The 23,745-nt window shown below is 38.9% G+C and overlaps 2 protein-coding genes across 6 annotated transcripts; one reads left to right on the top strand and one right to left on the bottom strand.

The window, feature by feature from the left end:
• Positions 1–7,788: 7,788 nt before the first annotated feature.
• Positions 7,789–11,686, bottom strand: FBXO43 (F-box protein 43). The gene is made up of 4 exons (XM_074846821.1): positions 10,209–11,686; positions 9,212–9,314; positions 8,129–8,314; positions 7,789–8,037 (listed from the first exon to the last, which is right to left on the bottom strand). Exons 1-4 carry the CDS (start codon positions 11,684–11,686, stop codon positions 7,789–7,791), a joined length of 2,016 nt encoding a protein of 671 aa, XP_074702922.1.
• An 8,064-nt stretch (positions 11,687–19,750) lies between these two features.
• POLR2K (RNA polymerase II, I and III subunit K) lies at positions 19,751–23,379 on the top strand. Of its 5 annotated transcripts, none has more exons than XM_074814951.1 (5): positions 19,751–19,846; positions 20,148–20,202; positions 21,836–21,899; positions 22,667–22,759; positions 23,217–23,379. In XM_074814951.1, exons 3-5 carry the CDS (start codon positions 21,839–21,841, stop codon positions 23,237–23,239), a joined length of 177 nt encoding a protein of 58 aa, XP_074671052.1. In that variant the 5' UTR covers positions 19,751–19,846; positions 20,148–20,202; positions 21,836–21,838; the 3' UTR covers positions 23,240–23,379. The 5 variants fall into 5 exon arrangements, with proteins under 5 accessions (XP_074671052.1, XP_074671062.1, XP_074671081.1 ...); XM_074814961.1 differs by having other exon boundaries at positions 19,794–19,842; XM_074814980.1 differs by lacking the exon at positions 20,148–20,202 and having other exon boundaries at positions 19,794–19,842.
• The last annotated feature ends 366 nt before the right edge of the window (positions 23,380–23,745 follow it).

The following is a 23,745-nucleotide window of genomic DNA, read 5'->3' as shown; positions in this document are numbered from 1 at the left end:
TAAAAAAAATATAGAGATCATAAGGAAAGAAGAAAAAGATTTCATGTACCTCAGCTTCCAGAACACAGAAGTGTCAATGCAACAGGTGTTAAGAATGGTATAAGAATCCATAACTAATACGTGTTCCTTAAGGCTTCAATAATGCTTCAGAAAACATACAAAATTACAGCCTTCTGATTTGGTAGGTATTCTACTTTCCTGCCTATTGCTCTCCTGGTCTCCAGAAATACCTAGTTAAAGAATAAAGAACTGAAGTTCCCAAATTCTCACCCAGTCTTCATTTAACAGACTAAAACTAAAAAAATGCTGTCCTTCTAAAATTGTTTAAAATATCTTACATAGGAATACTTAGCCCCTTCCCAATTTTGAGTTTAAAAGGGTTAATATTTTCCCTTTCTTCTTCACTAAAATCATCAGAACATCAATTAAGTATGAATAAAATGCATGCAATAAGATATTTTTCCTGTGATCATTTTAAATCATGATAGATTGAGGAGGCACTTATAGTTTTAACAAAGTATGGATAATCTACATTAGATTTTATTATCAAAAACATTTTCTGTAGTTGGGAATTAAAGTCCAGAACACGCAACCCCCAGAACTGTCATTTCTCAAATACTTCAACTGCAACACTTCCATGAGAGAGTTACGTTTTGTGGCCAACACCAGGCTGGCATGGAGACTGCTGGATAATCCAAGTCCATGACAGAGAGGAACAGAGCTAGCAGGCACTGTTTAGGCCACCCTATGATTCTGTGATTTTTGCCTGGTTGCTGTAGTACCTGGCTGTGCGCCCAGCACAGCTTCATCCTGTAAAGGAGGCCCTGGAGAAGTAATACCATCTGAATCGCTTCCCAGGATGCCACTCTTCTCTTGAAGATTGTGGTATGCAGCTCCTGGGGGAAGGAATTATGGCCACCCTTGCTTGAAGCTATTCAAAACATTTTGCATTTGTAGTGTTGAGTTAGTGTGTAAGTGTTAAAGCAAGAAGAAATCTGAAGTTCTGCTCTGAAAGAAAAATCTTTGGTGCCCCCTTGTGATAAAATATTTTTATCAACAGAATGTATATATTTGAAATCAAGGACTATTTTCAGTGAGGAAAGCAGTTCAACCCTTAAGAGAGTTTTGCATTTAAGCTAGTTAATTGAGTAGAGCATTTCAAGAATGAGTTTGTTTTCTTGTTATCCATTCTGTGTTGTATATTCTCCCTGAACTACTCTATGACAACTATTTAAACCAAGGAAAAAGTCCAGAACAGGAACTTAAGCATGCACCAGTAAGCATTTCTGTTTGGAGCAGAAAACAGGACCCATATCTTGCCTTTCTCAAAAAATCATATTCCTCTTACTACGCAATAGTAAGAATGGGCTACAGAGTCTTGGAACAATGTCTTGACAGAAGCACTTCCAACAGCAAGGCTGAAGAGTAACTACATCTCAATAATACTTTTTGTATGCCACAGAGTACACAATGGGAAAAAGATAAAGGAAAATTGAACCTGAAAAATTTCATAGGAGTGCTTCTTTTGTGCAAAATGTTTCCAAAGACAGGAGAATGTTCTCAACACAAGCAAAATTTGTGTTTAAAAGCCAATGATGTTGCTATTGCCACAATCTGCATAGCACCTAATCTATCAAAATGTGCACCAAGAAAGTGTGATGGAGTCATACCAGAAGAAAACTTCTTTTTCTACCTCAGTGGTCTAGATATAGATTAGGTACTGAACTACTGAGTCCTGGCAGAACAGAGCACTTCCAGGAGTTGTGTTCTTCAGGTCCCAGATAATGTATTACACCCAATTCAGTATTTGGGGAACTTCAGTGTCTGCTCAGTGAACATGGTAGGAGTCCTCCATTTAGGCAACAGCAGCACTTTAGGATGATAATTAACATTTTTGCTAAAGTAGAAGACCACTGCACAGCCGCTGACTACATCTGCAATAACCTTGCAGCTCCAAATAACTTTTAGCAGTGTTACTATGTTTATCTAGGGTACTATTGCTTCCCAGCTAGCTGTCCCTCTTTTGCCAGAAATTACTATCCTTCTACTGCTTCAGCTGGTTCTAGTCATGACACAATGTCTAAGTTTAAACATCTTACAGAAATAGGTTTTTCACTATGATTCAGGACTGAAAAGAAGCAGCTGAAATACAGGCGCTTTCCACACCCCATTTGCCAGAAATTGAAGGTGCCTACAGAATTAAGACACAACCACCCTTGCAGAACTGTTTTCAGAATGAGTTTTAGAGTGCAGAGGGGAAAAATTAGAAGGGCTTTTAACACATAAACTCCAGTCTCTAAGTCAGAGATCCATTTTTACGTGAAGCTTGTAGTATTCAACTGTGTTTGAGTTCATTCAGAACACCATGCCATCCATATTTTCAGCTGAAGAGCTGGTTTCTTTACTGCTCATCTATTAACACTCAGCTCAATAAGGCCTTACTAGAATTTAGGCTGCTGACAAGTTTGGGCAGGTTCTAACACTATACAGAGGCTTGTCAAAGTTAAGAGGAAAAATATGTGTTAAGTCTTTTTGTAATGAGAATTTCAACTAATCAGATCTCAGAAAATAAGTAAAAGCAAGCTTTGTTTTTGTTTAACTAAAAGTAAACATATCATGCCAAGAAGCAGTCAGATTTTGTTGGGGCATCTGACAAGTAATAACAGAATCTGCTAGATGTTTTGTATCCAAAAAAAATCCTATAAGATTCACTACAGACAAGGAATTTGCACTTATAAAACTATAATATAATCATACCAAATACTAAATCACAGTGAGATTGAAGTAGAGAAAGAAAAAAGCCTGAAGCTTGGTAGTACAAAGTACAAGGTTACACACTTAAGGCTCAGTAAGAATTTATGGAAAAAACTGGGATCTTTTCAAAATTTGAGAGAGAAGAATGTCAGAATACTACACCTAGTGACTAAACTGCGAGCGTGTGGAAGACATATCAAAGAAATGCTAATCTTAGTATGCATTGGTCAAAGTATTTCTGGTAGTGAAAATAAAGCCCTAATAATGTTCAAGGTCTTGAGGAGGTTTTACCTGGAATGCTGGTTGCGTTGATTCAAAGAACAGGCTCCAATGGAAACAGTGAAGAGTCGTTAAGACAATCCAGGTAACAGAGGTTGTATCTAAGAGATGAGACTAAGTTCAGAGTTTTCTGAAAAAATCTAAAAGGAGGAACAGATGTGTAGAATAGCCATTTTAATAGCAATGCTAGAAAAAGGCGACTGGTTAAGCCAGTAGTAGAGCAATCTGGAATAGGTCTACAACATAAAGGTCATGAGACAGTATTCTACCCAGTTTTAAGACAGAACTTGATGAGTTGACATAAGACTCACTAGCACTAGACTGTAGGAGTCCCTTTCTAATCTGACACTGCTGTATTTCTTCACATGCCTATGAAAACAGAAAGAAAAGTAATTATTTCTTGTATTAAAATTAACCTACATGACCTAAATTGCCTAAGGGTTACTAATGAATAACCAATATATGGAATAGGAAAATAATCTGACAGATGTTCATGAGCTCCTTAATTTAACAAACAAAACTTTATTATCATTTTTAGCTAGTTAGTGATAGAACATACTAACATTCTCTGTCCTATAAACAATTCAAAAGATTTATAGCAATTTTTGCCTAAGCTCTTCCATACTTGTCACCAAGGAAAGAATGATCAGAGACTTAAGTAACTTCAATTTCCTTCTCACAAACCACTTGAGGTTTATGGCTGCTGCTCCAAAAAAAAAGATTTATGAAGTACGATTCTTGCAACAACATCTGTCAGCAGCAAAAGGTTACTTCTAAGAATTCTTTTTCAGAATTTAAACCCACATCTCTGGCTCTAACCATCACCTTCAGAAAACTAAATGCATTCCCTGGGCATCCTTTGCAGGCAATATCACCCCTCCCACTATAGATCATGCCTGTCTGAAAGGAAATAAGGCTTGCAAAAATGAGGTTTTCAGCAGCAAATAAACCCAATGTTATTTTGAACATTAATTTTCATGTCATTATCCCCATCTTCCAGAGTGAAAGACAATTCACTCCTCCCTTTCCAACCATCTGTTGTCAATTGTAAAAAAAAATTTTGAGCTGGAGAATAATCATGGGCAGCATATTTTAGGAAACTCTTGACCACTGTCATTTTTACCGAAGTACCACTTTTGCATCCTTCTTCTCTGTGCCAGCTAGAAGTGTTAGTGCCTGACCTTGGGTCTCTGAGAATGAAGTAGAAAAAGTAGAAAAAGAAAGATGTTGGACATGAATCCCTAGACTCCCTGACACTCATGGACTGTTTTCTTGTTTGGGTTTTTTGGTTTGGGGAGTGTGTGGGTGGTGTGGTGGTTTTTGGTTTTGGGGTTTGGTTTGGTTTTTTTTTTGGGGGGGGGGGGGGGGGGGGTATTAAGAAACAAAGTAGGAACCTATGTTCTCCTTTGCTGTTTCATTCAAGTCCAGACTCATATAGCTTAGTGCTATCTGATGGAGACTAATTGAGGGATACATTATACAGAAAAAAAGCATACTAACAGGGACTCAAAAAATATTACTTCCATTCTCCTACCCTGAAGACTTCATGTCTGTCAATAAAGCAATCAAATACCATGAAGGAATTTTGATTCCTTTCACCCAAACTATTAGATAACTATAACATACCTCGTGTTCTATTAGATACATTACTCTTTACCTATACGTTAAGTATATCACTTTCATTTCTCCCTTATGCCAAGGCATAAAGCTAATTTTATTAGAAAAAAAAAAAATCACTGTCAGAGAGAAGCATTACACACAGATGAGAAGTCTTGTTTTCTCACTTCACCCCCACCTCTGGGGTAGCAGTGCACAACAGCAGAGAACTCATTTCATCTGAACACCAGAGCATAGTTACAGTTGTGATAGACCTAACTGAACAAGAGACATTTGATTCAAGAAGAGATTTTTGCAAGACAGATTTAGAAGGAAAAAGAAAAGTTTTAAACATTCCAACGTGGGGGGCGGGGTGTGCGGTGGAAATGTGTAAAATTGTGAAATAGGATTGAAGTCTTCTTTTCCTCTCAAGCTACTCCTTGCTGGATGGACTCTGCAGATGTCAAAGATACTGCCTTTAAAAACAAACAATACCTATACAGGAATCAATTTACCAACTCTATTCTCCCTGAATTATTCAGATTCTAGCAAAAGCAAACTCTTTGGATAAGGTCACACAACTCACCAGAATTTTTTCCTCAACTGGAAAGGATACTTCACAACTGGTTCTTAAACCGAGCTCCCATATGGTTTTCCATTCAAAAGTGCACCTGTTTCAGAAATACTTTCAGAACTATTGCTGAAGTTTTCAAAGCAAGGCTTGCACCTCATGTATTTCTGGACTGGACTGCAATACTGTGCGTCAGAAGGTGAGCTAAATCCTCTCACTGTCATAGCTCTCCCATAAATATCAAGGAGGCATTTAAGGCTTTTTTTTCTTGAGACATAAGGTACATTGGTATTTAGCAAAGGTAAAATGCAGTGATGCCTATAGCAGTCTGACATGCTATGACATTCTGTATTTATTCTGCATTGCAGTTACTACCATCACCTATCTTTTGATAATTCGGTGTCAAGAAACAAAACTAATCCAAATTAAGTTATCATAAAGTTAACTTATATGCATTGAGATTCTTGTGTAATATAACTTCCTGCCTAGCAAGTTCTTCATTGTGTCAGTTTAACCTTTAATAGAAACTATTAAACATTTCTAAAAATGTGTACTTAGTTACTTTATACCCAAGAATAAAAGAACCAATCCAATAGTTCTTTGAACACTTGAAAGTTCCAAACAATTAAGGAAATACAAATATTAAGCAAATCAAATAATTTAGCAGTTTTCCTGCTTGCAGTCTCCTCCTCTAATGAATGCCATTCTTCCTAAACCAAAACTGTGTACACACATACCTCTATATTCCCTGGATTGCCCCAAAAATCCTTCTTCTCAATTGTTCCCTCAGAATAGATTCTATATAAAGTCCTCTTTCAGTCTTCCAGTTCAAGTGCTACCTGTCTAACCCCAAACAAGAATAATGCAAAGGCTTAGCAAGTACAAATAAGTATGTAATGGAAGTGTTGATAATTTTATTCATGCAATAAACATGATTTTCTGGCAGATATATAGAGTTGATCCCTTCTTTAATACCACCATGTTTGGTTAATAGAGTTGGTACTAAAATTTTATGGCATTTTACTAACCATGTTGTTCTTCCTCCTTCCAAATGCTATGTGGAGTTACTATCCCAGAAATCAAGTATAGTAAGAGTACTAACCAAATTACAAATCACAACAGAGATGAGAAATAGGAAGTGATGTTTCTAGAACATCCTGAAGTGAATTATCCTGGCCCATTTGTCTTAAAGATCCACAGACTGTGTGGAAAGAAACCAAAAAAAGGAGAAAAAAAAAATCTCAGAAGTTGTTATTTGTAATTTTCAGACAATAAAGGGATATGTGAAAAAATATTAATAGATGCAAATACACAGCTTATTGCTTAGTTGAAAGCTCTTTTTATCAGGCTACTTTTAAATATAGCTCAATGATAAGACTTACCTACAAATACACACAGTAAAATTACATCACAAATATAACACATAGGACAAAATCAGAGGGAGAGTGAGGAAGAAACACCAGCTGACTACAAGTGTTCTGCAAGATGCTGGTGACAAATGAACTCCTTGAAAGGACAAGTAGGACAATATCAATTGGAGAAGTAAACTGATGTTATGTCTTCAGAGAGCGAGTACTCTGTCCACTTCTGTCACCTGTATTTCAAGCTGTTTACAATTGCTAGGAGTTTAAAAAAAAAAGAAAGAAAACCACACAAAATCATTTGAGGTCTGAGAGGCACATTGAGTTCTTTTTCTGTAAAGGATCAACATATTTAGTTCAAGAGCAAAGTCAGGGAATTCCCTTGATTAAATCTACAGATAGAGAAAGGATGATTTCTAGCAGTAGATAATCCTTTAATTCAAGCAGAAGTATGAAGATGTTTCAGTATCTGGGAGCTGAAGTAAAGTCAAACAGCATAAAGGTAAGTTCACAACAACAAGGGTAGTGCAACAGCATATTTGGATGTGTGAATATATACTGTATCACCCGAAGTTTTCAAGAAAACTCTGGGAAAAACAGTACGATAGAATATCCACACAGCATCAGCTTGGTTTAGAAATTGCTATTCTATTGACTTGCTTTACAGATGTTAAGAGAACAACAAAATTATTCTGGTATAAAATACAGACAACTAGTATATTGCTTTTGAGGTATCATCATTTATATAGGTAGAACTATTTTTTGCATATGTACCTAATGCCTCACTACGATATTTGTAAAGCATTTACTGTAATTTAAAATGAACAATAAATAAATCCCACTAAAAAGATTTTTTAAAAAAATATTTTTCTTTAATTTGTCATTAAGACAAGAATCACATTTTTAAACATCTATGAGGTGCTGCAAGATAGATATTAAATACTACATTTAAGATACTTTATTAGAAAATTAAGATGTTAGTAAGTGCCTAGCTACTACACAACAGGTAAAACAAGACAAAATGTTTTAAAATGTTCACTTTTTTCAAAAACAAAAATATACTATATTGATTAAGGGATATACCTGAGAAGTTATACTGATAAGTCAGCAAAACTACATTGAACGAGACTTTCAAAATGCATATATTTAAGACAAATATGAACAAGATTGAGAATTTAGGAGAAGGGGAAAATTAATTAAATGTAAGGATTTACATGCCTTACAAATTTAAAGTCTTTTCAAATTTCTTTTGCTTTGAGCACTTCCTGGAGGGGCATCTATTTTGCTCTTACGTTTTGCAGATAAACTATTACATTCTTTTGACCCATGGAAAGCACGCAGACATAAAATACAGAACTCAAATGCACATGCCTCTCTGCTACACAGCCCCCGTTTCTTTACCAATTGATATTTAGCAGGGTATTGACATCTTGGACAGGGTTTTAGAGCTTCGTCAGTGAACAGAGTTTTAGCAACCTGTAGCAAGAGGAGGGAGAGAAGAGCTACTTAGTTCTTGTAAATTAACATTTTCTAAAAAATGGAAGTGAAGAGTTTCTTAGCTACCTACTTTTATGTATTCTTCCTGTCTACTAGTTGAATGGGGAACAGAACTGCACCTCCTGGGTGTAAGTTCAATGTATGAAGGTGGTGTTTGTACTACAGGAGTTCTGGCTTGAGCTTGAACGGGCCTTAAAGCAGATCTATTGAGAACATTAAGTCTTGTGGCAGCATCTGCAGCTTTCAAGAAATATTCCTGTTAAAGTTTATAAAGAAAAAAAAACAAACACAACAGGAAGTAAATTAGGGTTTTATTTCATTTGGGATTTGCAGCTGGTTTTTGCTTTTTTTGTTTTCCCTCTACAACAACATATTAGAAAAGGAAATTATGTATAGTGCATGTATTTCCCATTAAATGTTTATATTTATTAAGGGAGCAAGAGACAGGAACCATTAAAAACAAAGTCCCATGAGCAGGGTAAAAAAGTCAACTGTCTTAGCATCTCTACTGGTCCTAATGTTCCTGAACTAGGACACATCTCAATAGCAAGCATGGAAATAGCAAACATAAGTTGTGTTACAATTAAAGGAATGTTACATGGAAGTGTGTGTATACACATGTGGAATATCTGAAAAAAAATATACTGCTATTAATAAGCTTACTCTTCTAGATACCCCTTAAAAAACTTCTATTATGTCCTTCTGATGTTCACAAGTACACCATGAAGGTGGTTAGCTACAAGCAGTCCCGAAAATAACCAGGAAGTAATCTAGAGTGGGTCCTATACCACTGCAGACTAGAGTGAAATGGAAAATGAGGAACAACATGGCACAAAGGTATGAACAGGGTTTAAGATCTGAAACCAGAATCAGTCGAAGAAGTGATCCTACAGGATTCAGGGGTGAGAAAGGGGGGAGGGCAGGGGGAGAAAGAAAAAAAGAAAGTCTCACATGGTTGAAGGACTAGTACTTGAACTATGAACAGTTGAAAAGCAATAAAAGCTATTATATTCTCCTGTTAGACTCCTTCACATACTCATATTGGAACTGTCTCTATCAGCTTCCTTTCTGAGCTTTACAAGATGTTTCCCCTTTCCCCTGACCTGTCTTCTTTCACACTCAAAAAAAATATTACCTTTGAAATGAACCTTACCCCAGCTTCTTCTTTCAGGTGTTTTATGTACAACTTTCTCCTCTCATCTGCACTTTTATCTTGTACAATGATTTCACGCCAGTTTTTGCTTACTTTCCAAATGCTGGAACAAATTAATGAAAAAAGTTATCCACTTTCACATTTTTGCCATGTAGTGCAGAAGTCATGATAGTAAGACTACCTTTTAAAGATTTTTGCATGATTTCATATACTATTGGTCATTTTACAGACTACTACTATATACTAGTTCACCATATTGTTATGAAACACAGATCTCGTGTACTCTTATGCACCACTGTATAGAAGAGTCTAGAGAACCGCAATATAAATAACACAGCATATCTTTGATTTACAAAATTGTTTCTTCCTTCCGTATAAGTCACTTACCAAGTTTGTTTCTGAAGTCACATTTTTGTGTTTTAAGTGTTTTGAAAGCATCCATGCCCTTATACTTCCACCTATTCTTCCATTCCCTTTGTAACTAATAACACACATGGCACTCTTGATTTCTTTGAAACAAGTGACAGTTTCTATTGATTTAAAATTAATCTAGAACATTACTCATGAAGCAAAGTTATTTGAGGATCTTTGTGCTTAGGAAAAACTGAGGAAATTAAATACACAAGAATAAATTTAGAAAATGTGTTTTGAGTATTATGTATTATTGGGGAACTTGTACTGAGAAGAAATTACTTTCTAGGCTTAAAGAAATTTTTTATATATTTTAAAACTAAATCACAGTACTTGTACATTTTAAGTTTACTATTTCCCACATTTGGCTTTCTGTGTTTGCTTTTTAATTCCCCCATACAATATATTTTTAGAACTACACAGAAAGAGCCACTTGGTTAGTGGTGAAAAAACTTTTTAATTTCCTCAGAAACAAACAAATTCTACTGACAGCATCCTCCATTCCAGAAGGTGTTCCAATTTTTTGCAGAAACACATTTTTTCCCCCCTTTTCTGGGGAAGGAAAAAAAAAAGCAGCAGTACTTACCTACATAGACTTTCCACTGTCAAAGCACCTAAAACTATAGCAAGAACATGGTTGAGATTTCTGTATTTTAATTCTGTTAAAATATCTAATTTTTCAAGGCCCATTTTCTTGCCAATAAGTCCAGCAAGAACATGTTCTAATGCAAACATTTCTGTTCCATCAATATTCTCTGATATTTGATTTTGGTCTGATCTTTGCCTTTGCAAGCAAATTTCATGAACTATTTTCAGAGCTGGAGTCCTTGAGAGATCTCTGTGACTTACAACTAGGTCTCCACTAGGCTGTTCTTCCAAAACTAATGCATAGTCTTCATTGACAAAGTTTCTTTCTTCTGTTAACATACACACTGAAGTAGAAGGACTGCCATGATGATCTTCTGTCTCTGACTGTGAGCCCTGTTCCCGAAGAGTGGATAACCTTCTAACTCGTTCAAGTTTTCTTGTCTTTCTTTTACTATCCAGAGTTTTGGAACCTTCTTTACGTTTTTGTAAGAACTCTTGGAAAGATCCCTCATGATCAGACAATGAGTCTCCTGATTTGTCCAAATGAAGTGAATTATATCCACTGTCCTCAGGTGTTGAAAGATCTGGGTAGCTTGCCAGCTTAACAGGGGAAGAATTTATATCACATAGTTGAAAGTTAAAGTTCTCTACAAGACTGTTGATAGAAGTCAGGAACTTACCCTCATTGGCCTCAGGTATCACACTGTCCATAGGAGTCCTAAGCAACCCATCACTAACACTCATAAGGACACTTTCACTGAATTCATTAGCACTACTAACAATAACATCCTTACACTGAATCGGAGATAAACATTCTGGTTCTAGCAGTAAGGGGTCCTTGCATTTGGACTCATCTAGCGTCGAAGTCCTTTGTTGTGAAAAGGAAAGTCTCCGTTTTGGGCAATCAGGATTGGAGTCCTCAGTTTTTGAACTGTTAGTTATCAAAGGTTTGTAACTTGTATCTTGTGGAGAATCTGAAGCAGTTTGTGAAAGTTTCTCTTCAGAGCTCAAAACACAAGAGAATATTTTTTTCCTGCTGCTTCCTGAAGAACTAGCTTGTCTTTCACAGCATCCTACACTTGTGCCAGCTGGAACAGTCTTAGATAAAAGCAGCCTCCTGCGTAGTGAGGAACCTTTTCTACCCACTTTAGGAGTTTCAGAAAAATCTGTACTTCTATTTGCTTCTCTTCTTTCTGATAAGGAGATAGAATTCATTTCATTCTCAATAGATGACACAGGAAAGAGGGCATTTGCACGAATGTGCTCAGAATGCTCTTGTAGCAATGATAAACTTGTTACACTCAGTGCTTCTTTATGTTCTACATCAGGATCTTTTACTGACTCATTGCATCTGCTGTCCAGAAATACTGGAGTACAACATGTGTCTTTAAAATTGGCGTATTTGAAATTGCTGGTGGGAGATGTTAATCTATTTCTTTTAAGAATATTGAACATTACTGAATGACTGTCTGACATCTTCTGCTTGGCACTTTGACTTTGTAAATGAAGATACCACTGTTATTTCTGAAACAAATGATAAAAGTAGTCACCAAAATACTCTCAGATTAGTGAGAAAGCCTTGTGTAAGTCTATCAAGCTAGCAGCCATGACAAAAATGGAGAAACAGTGCTTATACATGAACACAAAGATAAATTTCAGTCAAGCAGATGGTTAGAATGAGTGATTAAAATGTATCGTATACAGTAAATGAGGCAAATTAAAACATACATCCAGTTAGCCAATTGATCTACCAATCCTCATCCAAGGGAAAATACTTCAAATAAGCGACACAGCAATTAGTTTCATTTGTGCAGAAATCAGTGACAAAACTCCCTCTTGTCCCAATGGGACCAAGATTTTTATTATCATTTTGTTATTGGTTCATCCAGCCACTAACAATTCAGTCCCCAAGAACTAACTAAAGCTCTGGTAGTAGATGAGTTAAGACAAAAGGCATTTTCTTCTTAAGAAAAATGAGAGGATTAATCATGAAGTCACAAGTTAACAGATCTCCCTGTTATTTAGATCACTACAGTCCTTGGAGAGGATAAAATCTGACTTCTAGTTACAAAGTGAACAGTGCATTCTTACCTGCCTTAACTTTTAAATGTTACCTTGTAAAGAAGCTCTCCGCTTTTGCTCAGCTCTATGGGTAAACTGAGTGTTCTGAAGCTTTGCACTTTAAAGAAACTGAGGGACTGACTATATAGTGCCTCACCATGTACATAGAAAGTTTATTTTAAACTTAGTAAGTATAAAAGCTTTTAAGAGCTACTATACATTTTCCTAGAAAAGTTACAAGTAGCTGATGTACCATCTAAATAAGAGATGTAAGAAAAAGACTTACTTTTTTGCCATTCATACACGGCAGAGTTTCTCCACCCTAACCAGAGTGGCAACAGGTCACTACTTTCTACATGCAAGATGCAGTAACTGTATAAAAGATGTTATGAGTGATGCCAGTATGAGGGCTGTTCTTACAGAAACCATAGTAGTTCACATCAACGTTGCAAGACTTGCAAAGTCTGAATCAGCACCTTTTACTGGGGTATGTTACTGGCCTCCTGAACTGATGTTTTGGAACATAAAGCCTGGAAATAGCAACTGACTTTTCAGAACAGAGGAAAATACAAATCTTTAAAGGTGACTTAAACACAAAATTGCTAAGATCTTGCTAATATCTCAACAGTTTGACTTAGTCAAGCCCTAAGCAACCAAATACAAGCAGTGAGAACCCAAATTGCCTGGGGGGAGGGAAGGGGGGAAACTATTCTTTCATGATCTCAGGTCATTTAATTAGCATTATTTGACCCATACGGAAGGCAGTTTATAATATCATTGCAATATAGAAAGTGCTTTGCTTTGTTTTCTACTGTGAGGAGACAGCAACATACAGAAGTTCAAAAGGAACAGGATATTAAACAGACTGTGAGAACTCGGCATAAAGGCCTATAGAATCATGCTAATATCAGTATGATATCAAACAGATTTCAAACAAACCAAAAAGCTCTATTCACATAATTGAGAAAAATTCTTCTAGGAAAGAAAGGTATGTGAAAATAATTCCAAGATGACAACAAACTGATGTGTGACCTGCTTCATTTCCCTCTCCCATTTACTTCTACAAGTACCTTACTTTCACATTTGTTTTCTCTCACTGCTTTTTCCTCATTCCCTGTTTTTACTTGGTGAAATAAGTGACAGCACAAATAGGAAACATGAGGGCGTAGCTTTTAGCTAATTATTACATTAATTAGGGATAACTTCCTTGACAGTGTTGGACCAACATCAAGCAATTTCTAGTGTTTCATCTGCATCACTTTGCAACATTTTAGGCAATAGGCTGAAAATATTGTGTCATGAACTAGAAAATAACTATAAAAAGATAGGAAAAAGGTATGAAGAGTCTTCGTGTGGTGTGTTGCTGTTCTCCAGCGATTATTCATGCTATGAGCAGAGGACCACGTCAGCATAGCTCTTTTTTTGTAAAAGGAGGAAGACCTGTAAGAGACCTGTAGTAACAGTAAGGCATTATATTTGTGTAATGGACAAAAAGAATAGAGGTTTCTTTTTCTATGCTGAATTTTGGTGAACTGCAGTTAGTTAGCAAGCATTGCCAGGAGATATTCCTACCAGAAATGTTGATGGACAGAGATTTAAAATTTGAATGTTATTTAGAGACAGTTATTCAAAATCTCAATCCCACCCCGAAAAAAAGTCATATACCCAAACTTACCTTTAAAAATATTAATATTTTCTTTAAACACAGTCAAACTAACCACACATTTAACAAAAAGCTTTCACGTTTAGAAACTTAATGTTCGGGCAGCATGCTGAAGAAATAACAAAAGGAAAACTCACACTTGCAGTTTAATTCTCAGACATTCCATGGGAGAAATTATCTAATCTTCTGAACAACTGAGTGTAGAGGAAATGTAAAATATTACAGAATAAAAGAATTTAAGAAAATTTGTTTCAAGTAACAAACATCACAAAAAGTTTGTTTACAGCTGTGGGGGAGATCAGAAAAGCAGAGTTGAAAAAAATGTTGAGAACTCAACAGCCAAAAATATGCTGTAAATACGCCAGCGTCCAGCAGGAGGAGCCTGTGAGCTTACTGTATTGGTTGTGAGAGAATTTAGAGGGAAGCCACGGCAATACAGACACTGACTGAACAATGTCCATTATACTTCTTTACAGCAAATCCCAGTATACACCTCAGATTTGTATACACGTTCATTTTTTTCCCAAAACGTATTACTTGTACAAATTAAGATTTAATTTAACACAAGGTCTCATTTACAAATACAGTACAGAAAGCCTTTCACAGGTGCTGAACATCTCTCATAATAGAATGAGGTGACACTTATTTTCATAAGAGATGCCTAATAAAACCTCTTATGACTTGTCTAGTGTTTTATAAGCACTTTCTCTTTTATCAGGAGAAAAGTTTCATCTACTAGATTTGATACATAACATCAAGCCCTCTTCATTTGGGGATCTTGAAGTCATTTCTAAAAGTATTGTTAACCTTGCTTTAGACATCATAAAACAGACATGCAGAGAACAAAAAACTGGTCACACAGCAAGTCAGTTACAGAGGAAGGAATAAAAAACGTATCTACTCAGTGTAGATTCTTGTGCTCTATACTTTTCTCATATCTGTTATTAATTTTATAGTTCTCAAATTGATCTACAAGTCAACTGCAAACTTTGTGGCAGTTTACAGAACAAAATCTTTCATATTCAGAGACCCAAACTACATAAAGAACCAGATTCAGATATTTATACAAGGAATAATTTCTGACACGCATAGTCTTACAAAGTGTCCTAATGAGATAAAAATGTTGGTTACTAGAGGGCAATGTAACTGATGCCTATAACTTAGACATGAGTTCTAGGATGGAGTCATGCCTGTTCCTGATACTAACTTACATTCCCCAGTAACACACACTGAACATTTATGCTTCAAACAATGTTTTCTCACCTTGTTTGTCACCATTCACCATTGTTAACAAAACAGATAAAGGCAAAGTTTTGGTGATATAAAAAAGTTTTCTCTGTTATTTAAGCAGATATCATACCTGCAGTAAAACTGACTATCTGAAGACTCTACTTTTTGAGCACCTGGATCTAAAAACAGGGGAGTCACTAATACCTTCAAAGGTATTAATATTGAAGGTGGCATAGCTAAGTCCTATCTGTAAAATGTAGATCACTTACCCTAATTTGTGAAGCAACTCGAGATCTTCCAAAGCAGAGGTGCTGTATTCAAAGTATAGCTTACCCTTACTGATAATCTGAAGTGAGAAAGGATGTGGAGAGAAAAGAGAGGTGTAAGAGAAACATTACCTAGCTGAGACAGCTTTCAGTTCGTCTATATATGCGTTCACTGCAACGTCTAATTACCCAGCGAGGAAGATAATTGACGGCTGCCTAGGGACCCCCACCTGAGGGTCTCTCAGTCACCTGGGATGACAGACGCGAGCAAAGCAACAGCTTCACCCCCTTATCTGGCAAATAGCTGAGCCCAAGAAAGAGAGCCTGGCGGTCCCTACCACCGAGGGCAGGTGAGGCGGTCGGCTGGGCTCCCTGAGAAGGGGTGAAGGTGAGGAACCCCCCTCCCCGGCTGGCTGGAGAGAACGGGAATCCTGCCGCCTCAGCAGCTCGCCGCCTGGCTCTGGGGCCCGTTGCCCTTAGCGAGGAGCCGCTTCGCTTCTCTCCACCCACACCGGCTCTTCGCGTGCGGCTGCCGCTGCTTTCCCTCGCTTGGATTTGAACTACCCGCTCTTACCAACCGCTGCCGCGCTGCCTCCCCAGCCCCCGCCGCGCTGCGGCCCTCGGGAGAGCGGCGCCGCCCCAGGGCGAGGGCAGGTCGCCGGCGGGCTGGGAGCCCGAGGAGGCTGCTCCGCCGAACGGGAGAGCCCGCTCCTCCAGGACGCGAGAAGATACCGGCAAGGCTAGCCTTTCTCCTCACGCTTTATACTTCAGCCCTGCGGCCCCCGCCGCACCCAGCCCACCATTAGAAGCGCCCCTGCGTCGTTCCTTCCCCTGCTCTACTTCTCAGGTGCCTGGCGAGGGTGAGGTTTTCCCGCCTCTGTGAGAGCCCTCTCAAAACCCTGCCGGGGGGCGCCAGGGCTGAGGGGTGGCTCCAGAGGCGCTGGTCGATCACAGCCAGGCGAAGGCTTTCACAGATAACGACCCTTACCTGCACCACAACCTTTAAGTTGGAGTTACAAGGATGCTAATTAGTTGGAGTTATTAGTACATTTGCACCCGACCGCCCAGGAACAAAACAATCACAGAGTGTTTGTCAAGTGCCTTCTCCTTTAAATCAGTCCCCAGGCGGGTGGGAGATGCCCTGTGATGTTGCCTAGTTTTTGCCTTGTTTTTAGTTAAGCTGTATATTAAGAACAAACTAAAGTAAAAAAAAAGAAAGAATACTTACTTGGGCGCCTGTTTTTCCTGAGCTCGGTGAGGATAACGTGGGGCTACACACACTCACCTACCTGCTGGCTTCAAACAGGCCTGGGGAGCAGGCCTTGAGGCAGCCGCTTGGGGCGGGGGGGGGGGGGGGAGCAGGCACTTGCTACATAGAGACATAGGAAAGGCCACATAAATCATCACTGTGTTCTCCTTCTGCTGGGTATTACTTTCCTTCACCTCACTAATATAACATTTACCTCAGGTTATCTCTAATTTTTCTGGTTCTTTCCCTGTTTACACTACCAGTTTTCTCACTCCACCAGAACAGTCAGATCTGAACCAGAGATGTCAAATCATCGTGTGTGACTCTAAAAGCAGCACCTACATTTAAAGAAGCAAAGTAGAGTCTTTCCAAAGAAACGCCAAAATTAAGTAACATAATGCCTGTACGTGAGATTTAGCAAGTTTGCAGCCTTTCCCTTTGGCAACCTCCACTCCTCCAGCCTTTCACAGCCAACCTGGTGGTGGGCAAGGGGCAGTGGTGGCTGGCAGGCTGAGAGGGGCCTGAGGAAACATGGACTTAAAAGTTACCTGTCCAGAGTGGGAGGAAAATGTGACATGTTTAGATAAAGATTGTTGGGTTTTGTGACTACAAGGTAACAGTTACAGTTAAAAAGAGAAAGGCTCTTAGGGTATCTCCCCCTTCTTTCTTAGAAGAAGAAATCATTAGAAACTTTCTGGAATGTAACACAAGTTTTCCAAAAGTGCTTTCTGTAATATCATCTATTTCACATGAACCAGAAGACATTATTTTTCAAATAGTTGTGTTTGTTTATGAAACAAATTACTTTTTCTGTGAAATTGGCAGCTTGCTAGCCCCTGAAGTGGGACACAGCAACTGCAATTTCTGTCTCTGTCACTCAAGCCCAGATGGACTTATGTGACTTGGATCAAAAATATTCAAGAAATGTAACCAGTTGTAATTGCTGCACAGAACTATCACACCAAAAAGCTGATTTAACAAAAAGCATCACAAAAAAAACCCAAACAAAAAAACCCAACCAAACAAAACTACACAAACAAAAACCAAACCAAACAAACAAAACCTGAGAACACTGCTTCAAAACTAACAAAGTGAGATAAGACAGTCTGCAATACACTCACGCTGCGCTCAGCTACAACCCCATTTCCTTCCCATCTGAAAAGTACCTCTGCAGCTCCCCACGCCTCAAGCCTTTCCTCACGCTTTCCTACTAATTCCCCAGGAGCTGTTTCACTTTACCGGACCGTGGAGGTCTCCCACATAGCCCCAACCCTCTCTCCTACTCTAAACCCAAGGAGTATCTTTAGGGCTAGCGTTTATCAGTCCATCACGATGGGGTTTTACTCTTAAAGCGCTCCTCTCGAAGGAGGCGAGCTTTATCAGAAACGGCTAAAGTAACCGAAGCTTTAAGATCTGGTAAAGCATCCTGTTTTCCAAGGGAACAGTTAAAGGATGCCAATAATCAAGCAATTACATGGTTTATTTCTTAATAGTGGTGACCTCTTTACCACAGAATGAACTTTAACTGACTTTTTCATGGTGGTATTATTAAGTCCTTTTAAAATTATCAGTTTGACAAACTCATTTTAAAATACAAAAAGAGCCTGGAGAAATAATAACAGTTGGGTTTTATTTGTTCATTTATGAGGTGGTAATTACCAGGAAAGGTACGGTTCAGGCTTTTTTCCCTCCCGCCTCTGCTTCAAACTCTTGGTGCACACCCGCACCTATGAAGACCGCGGGGGAGAAGAGGACGCAGGCAGCAGCGGCACGGTGAAGTCAGAATCAGGACGAATAGCTCTGCCTTTCACATACCGTTTTTCTTGCATGTGCTTTATTCTGGCAGTCCAAAAGTTATATTTAGTTTTGTTCGTACACAGCAGTATGGAGAAGCAGGTGAGCTGTCTAAAATCATTACTGTATTTTCATTACGTTTAACTTAAATACAAAATTAGGAAAACCTTATTCATCAGGTTTATTTTAGATAAGCTACAGGTCATGTAGGAAGGTGATTTGCTATGATGAGAATAACATCAATAAATTACAACTGATAAAACCTCATACGTACTAATGCATTTGGGTGCTTAGGAAACAATTTTTATTCAGTATTCAGAAACAGAAAAAGACCTCTTACACTCGGGAACCTTTGAATGATGAAGTCATTTAAATTGGCGTATTCACAAAACACGGTATTTGTTAAGCATTTTTCCAGGAATAAAGCAAAGTTAGCTAATTCTACAAAATGCCTATCGAAGATTCAAAACTCAAACCGCCGGTGGGGTTGAGCCAGTGGCTGGGAGAGCAGCCGGCATAGCTCCAAGTCTCGTCTGTACCGTGTCAGTTCAGTACAGACGGGAATCGCCGCCGACATCTGAACATCTTTCGTTACACGACTTCACGCTTAAATTATGCAGCATCGCAGCTCGTAAGTTTGTTTTAATATAGGTCCAGACGATACCGCCCACAAGATTAAAATACCAAGATGTGTTTTTTATCCACGGATCTTCGGTAAAATGCTTCTGAAAACGGAAAGGACCTTGAGGTAAAACACCTGGGCGGTGTAAAACTCCGCAGCCATTATCAGAGCCGGCACAGCGTATTCTTTTCCCCGAGTAGGTCGGGCACAGCCAAATAAAAATACCAAGTACGTTGATTCTTATTTCATCTAACCATGCAGCTGCCTACTTTCCTCTTAGGAAGCCGGCGCTGCTACTCATGTGAAAGCTTATGTATTAAAAAATGCCACCAAATATTCTGTGTTTTTTTTTTTTTTTTTTTAAGTGGTTAAGACCGATAGCTAAGTATTTATTACTTTCTCAATCTAATTATTCAGCGGAGACCAGCTGGCCGGAGCTGTCGGCAGCTTGCTGCGGGGACCAGCCGGCCGGGCCAGGGCCCCGGGGCTCCCGCAGCTCCCTGGCTCGCGGGGCAGGGCTGCGGTGCGGCGGGGCCCCCGCACAGTGCGCACCGCTGGCTCGCGCGGCCGGTAACCTAACAGCCCGCCCTGATGTACGCGGGTCAGAGCGGCACGGCGGCCCCGGGCGCCGCTGGGCGGGCCGCGGAACGGGCGGTGGCGGCGCACGCCCCACCTCCGCCTCCGCCCGGCGTGTCGTCATCGGCCGGCGCCGAGGAGACGGCGGGGCCGGTGGCGTTGCTTGGGCAGGCGAGTGAGTCTCGGGGTTCCTCTGGGGTTTTTGGGTTCCTCCCTTCGGTACTCGGTGGTTTCCTTCGCTGCGGGAGGCGGCGTGGCCGTGGCGAGTAGGGAAAGGCCCAGCCCAGCCTCGTGGGATTCCGTCCTGCGTAAAAGCTCTGCGGGGCGGTGGGGAAGGCCTCGCTGCGGAGTCAGAGCGGGCTGGGCTGGGGTGTCTGGGGCCGAGGGGCCGGTGGGCTGTGAGGAAGGCTGGCCGGCCATCCTCCTCCTTCGTGGGCTCTGCGGGACGTGAAGAAGCGGGTTTGTCTCCCTTACAGGTACGGGTGGCGTCCTCGGCACGAGTAGCGGTGGCCGGCGCTCCACGTCGCCGCGGTAGGTTGCGGTCGCACCCCCACGCACACAGGTGCATCTGTGGGCCTTTTCGTTCTGGAGCTTGGCAGCACTTGCCGTTGCAGGGTACATGAAGGCCGGCTAAACCCTGGCGCTCCCTGCAAAATATATAGCTGTAGGCCACTGCTGTCTTCAGCAGCAGTATTATTTTGCACCAACTCAAGTTACTCAGCTGCATCTGCGATCTTCCTTAGTTGAGCTCTCTTTTAGAAGATGCTGCTGTTTTCAGGTGCTAATGGATGACTGTTTATATCTTGCTATAATTTGTTGACACAATGTGACTGTAACACATGTGGATTAAGATGCCACTATGGTTATGGTAGAGCAAAACTTTACTTGAAAGCTGTATAGTTTAATGAATTACTCCCAGTTCTCTCAAATGGAGTAGTATATTGGGGGGTTTATCAAGGTGGTTTGTCAAGTGCTGATCAAACTCTTAAACGAAGGATGAACTATTTCTGTCGAGTCTGTCCTTCTGTTTTCAAGACCCTAGTTTTTCCCAGTTGAATTTATGCTGAAACAAACTGTGAAGATCAGGGAAATAATCCTTACTATAATATTAAGCAAAAGCATCTGAGAGTCATGCTCATACAGAAGCATTATGAATGCTATTCACTGGCATAACGGGTATGAATTCTTCTGTGTTGGGCAGAACAGCAACACAGAAAACATCAACGTCAGAAGAACTACAAGGAGATATTCGCATTCTAGTCTAGACTTGCATTGGGCAGAAAAAAGGTTTACTATCTCTCTAGTCGTTACAGTAACAACCTTAAAATTTATGGTTGCAACTGTATTTACATGTTAGGATAGGATTACGTAAAGCTTGGTAGAATGTGGAGTATATATAACTATTTAGCTTGATGCTGTGAAGGAATGCTTGACTCCAAATAAGTCTGAACAATCAAAACCATTATGGGGCATGAAGAAGTGTTTGAAGCGTACCACTGAATTATCAGACTCTTTAATCAGTTTGGTAATCATACACACCTATGTTAGGATTTTGAGGGTGGAATTTCTTCTCTCTGGCCCCTCATTGTTTTGTTAATTTTTGTTTTGGTTTGGTTTTTTTAATTCCTGTTACTTTTCTACCTACAGTCTGTTCCCAGGATTCCTAATCCCTTAGATCAATGAAAAGGTAGATTAAGTTAGCCAGTGTTGTATCAGAGGGGAAAAAATATAACGTCTCATCTTGTTTATGATAGCATTGTTGTTACATGAGAGATACATAAGAAATTATTTATTTTTATGTTTCCAGCAAGGAAATTCTTACCATTGCCAGGAAAGAAAATATTATTCATTGGGCTTCAATGTTTAAAATCCTGTTTAATAGAAAATTTTGTGCCATCTCCATCTTTGGAGGTTTCTATAGCAGATTGGTAAAGCTCTGAGAAACCTGCTGTTTTACTTTGCTTTTTAGAAGTTGAACTAGATGACTTTCTGAAGTATCTTCCAACATGAGTTATCCAATACAGATGGAATTTGTTTGTATTTACTTTGAAGGAAGTTTTTAATCTTCTGTTAGCTGTAGTCTGAGATATTGAAATGATTGTGTATGCCTTAAAAATCTAATTTAAAAAAACCCTGGTGTGCATGTTGTGTGTTTTTTGTTTAGAACATGGATTCACAGAAGGATGTTCAGCCTCCAAAGCAGCAGCCAATGATTTACATTTGTGGAGGTAAAGAAAAAACATCAGTGAATTTTTTTACTTGTTACTGGAGATTTGGTGTTTTAATAATGAAGAATGCATCAGCATTATACTGAAGAGTACATAGATACAAATAGTTGCAGTGTGGATCCTGATGTTAAGGCTTTTCACACCAATGGTACCACGTATATGGGGTATATATGGATAGCAATGTGGAAGTAATTCACGAGAGCTTGTGTTGCTCTGTGGAGGTCCTCCATCTCCAGAGGATGCTCTGTCTAAATGTGTGCTTGTGGTGCAGCTAGGTGGGCCTTCTATTTAGTGCATCTCAGAGGTTTTTTTGAAAATGTTGTATGGTCACTCAGCTTTTATTGAAGTGCAATAGTCAAGTTCTCTCTTACCTATAGATAAGTCAACAACTTAAAAATTGGCGATTTTGAGTCATCACTTCAGGAATCTGAAATATGATGTCTGTTAAAATAAACTTGGGCCATTGTGGGGCTCGGATGAAGTTTTCATTAGTAGATAGTTGTATTAAGAGTGGAATGTATTATGTGCAGTGATAATTTGATTTTTAGCAAGATCCTCTTTGATCTTAATATAAGTGAAGTTTGCTAACTTTTTCTTCGCACAGTGTCTTGATATTCAGCTCTTGATACAAATTCACTGCGATTATTTTTTATTATGTTTCTTTGTCACAAGTAGGAATTTGACTATTGTGACTTTTAAAAGTTATCTATGCATTAACAATGTTGGTTTTGTTTACCCACTCCTTTTATCTTCCTCCATCACATCAGAATGTCATACAGAAAATGAAATAAAGGCAAGAGACCCTATCAGATGCAGAGAGTGTGGCTACAGAATAATGTACAAGAAAAGGACAAAAAGATGTATCCTTTTACACGTGCACTTGAATGCATTTGGGAAGCTGTGGATAGAGACAAGGTATATAAGGGAAACAGAGTGGAAGATCTGAGTAAGAATCTTTCAAGGCCAAAAATGAATACAGTAGAGCAAAGCACTATAGGGAAATCTCTGCAATGTGATTGGGCACCTTGTTTTCTTTCCTGGCACTTTCTTTCTTTTTTTTTTTCCATTTTCTGTGCAAAAATATAATAAACTATGATAGTCTGCTGGGTGACGTACTGTGAATTATTGATATTATTCATCCTTTTAAGAAAAGGAAAGTGTTGTGGGGTTAATTAAAGATGAATTTTGAAATATTTTTATGTAGTTAGTTGTGACTTCTAGATTTAGACAGTCTCTTTTCCCTACCCCAATCTTTTTTGTCCCTAATCTTTTTTTTCAACCACAACACATTTTTTTCCTTTAACTGAAGTATTCCAGTGGTGGTTTTTGATGCCCGGTGATGTCTGATGAAGATATAGTGACTTCATGATGCAGTTTAATATTTCTGATAACTCTGCTCTGTAAATCTGTTTGTGTACAAATGCACACTCTTATTTGTCTTTTAAGAGATTGAAATATTAAAGTTTATTGTGATACTAAATTTTGTCTATATTGTCTTCCAGCAATAGATTTCTAAAGCTGTTGTTTAAATTGTAGACAGAGTATGCTCTAGTTTTTTTAAGTTCAGTGGTATTGTATTCTTTTTGAGTTACCCTTATTTTCATTACGCTCATCTAAACTTTATTTGCATTTTAACGTTGTTAAATATTCTTTGAACTCCTATGAACTGCATAAAATAACCATGTTTTGAATAAATTCCACTGAAAATAAAGGCTACACAAGGCTAAGTCTGAAACACAGATCTGGATTTCAAAAGAACACATCTCAGAGGACTCGAGAGCACCCAATTCAGGCACCCAGTTGTGGAGGAAGTGTCAGAAAAATAATCTCTCATAAGAGGGGAGGG

The sequence above is a fragment of the Strix aluco genome, chromosome 1, assembly GCF_031877795.1.
Source record: "Strix aluco isolate bStrAlu1 chromosome 1, bStrAlu1.hap1, whole genome shotgun sequence".
In the NCBI taxonomy this organism is placed as follows: Eukaryota; Metazoa; Chordata; class Aves; order Strigiformes; family Strigidae; genus Strix; species Strix aluco.
This window is presented reverse-complemented; position numbering and strand designations above follow the sequence as displayed.

Excerpts from the sequence above, each read along its gene's own strand:
- FBXO43 (XM_074846821.1), bottom strand. The coding sequence starts at position 11,686 with ATGTCAGACAGTCATTCAGTAATGTTCAATATTCTTAAAAGAAATAGA. Across the intron at positions 9,315-10,208 it reads ACAGTGGAAAGTCTATGTAG|CATTTGGAAAGTAAGCAAAA; the intron begins GTAAGTACTGCT and ends AATTTGTTCCAG. Across the intron at positions 8,038-8,128 it reads GACAGGAAGAATACATAAAA|GTTGCTAAAACTCTGTTCAC; the intron begins GTAGGTAGCTAA and ends CTCTTGCTACAG.
- POLR2K (XM_074814951.1), top strand. The coding sequence starts at position 21,839 with ATGGATTCACAGAAGGATGTTCAGCCTCCAAAGCAGCAGCCAATGATT. Across the intron at positions 21,900-22,666 it reads AATGATTTACATTTGTGGAG|AATGTCATACAGAAAATGAA; the intron begins GTAAAGAAAAAA and ends CCATCACATCAG. Across the intron at positions 22,760-23,216 it reads CAAGAAAAGGACAAAAAGAT|TGGTGGTTTTTGATGCCCGG; the intron begins GTATCCTTTTAC and ends GAAGTATTCCAG.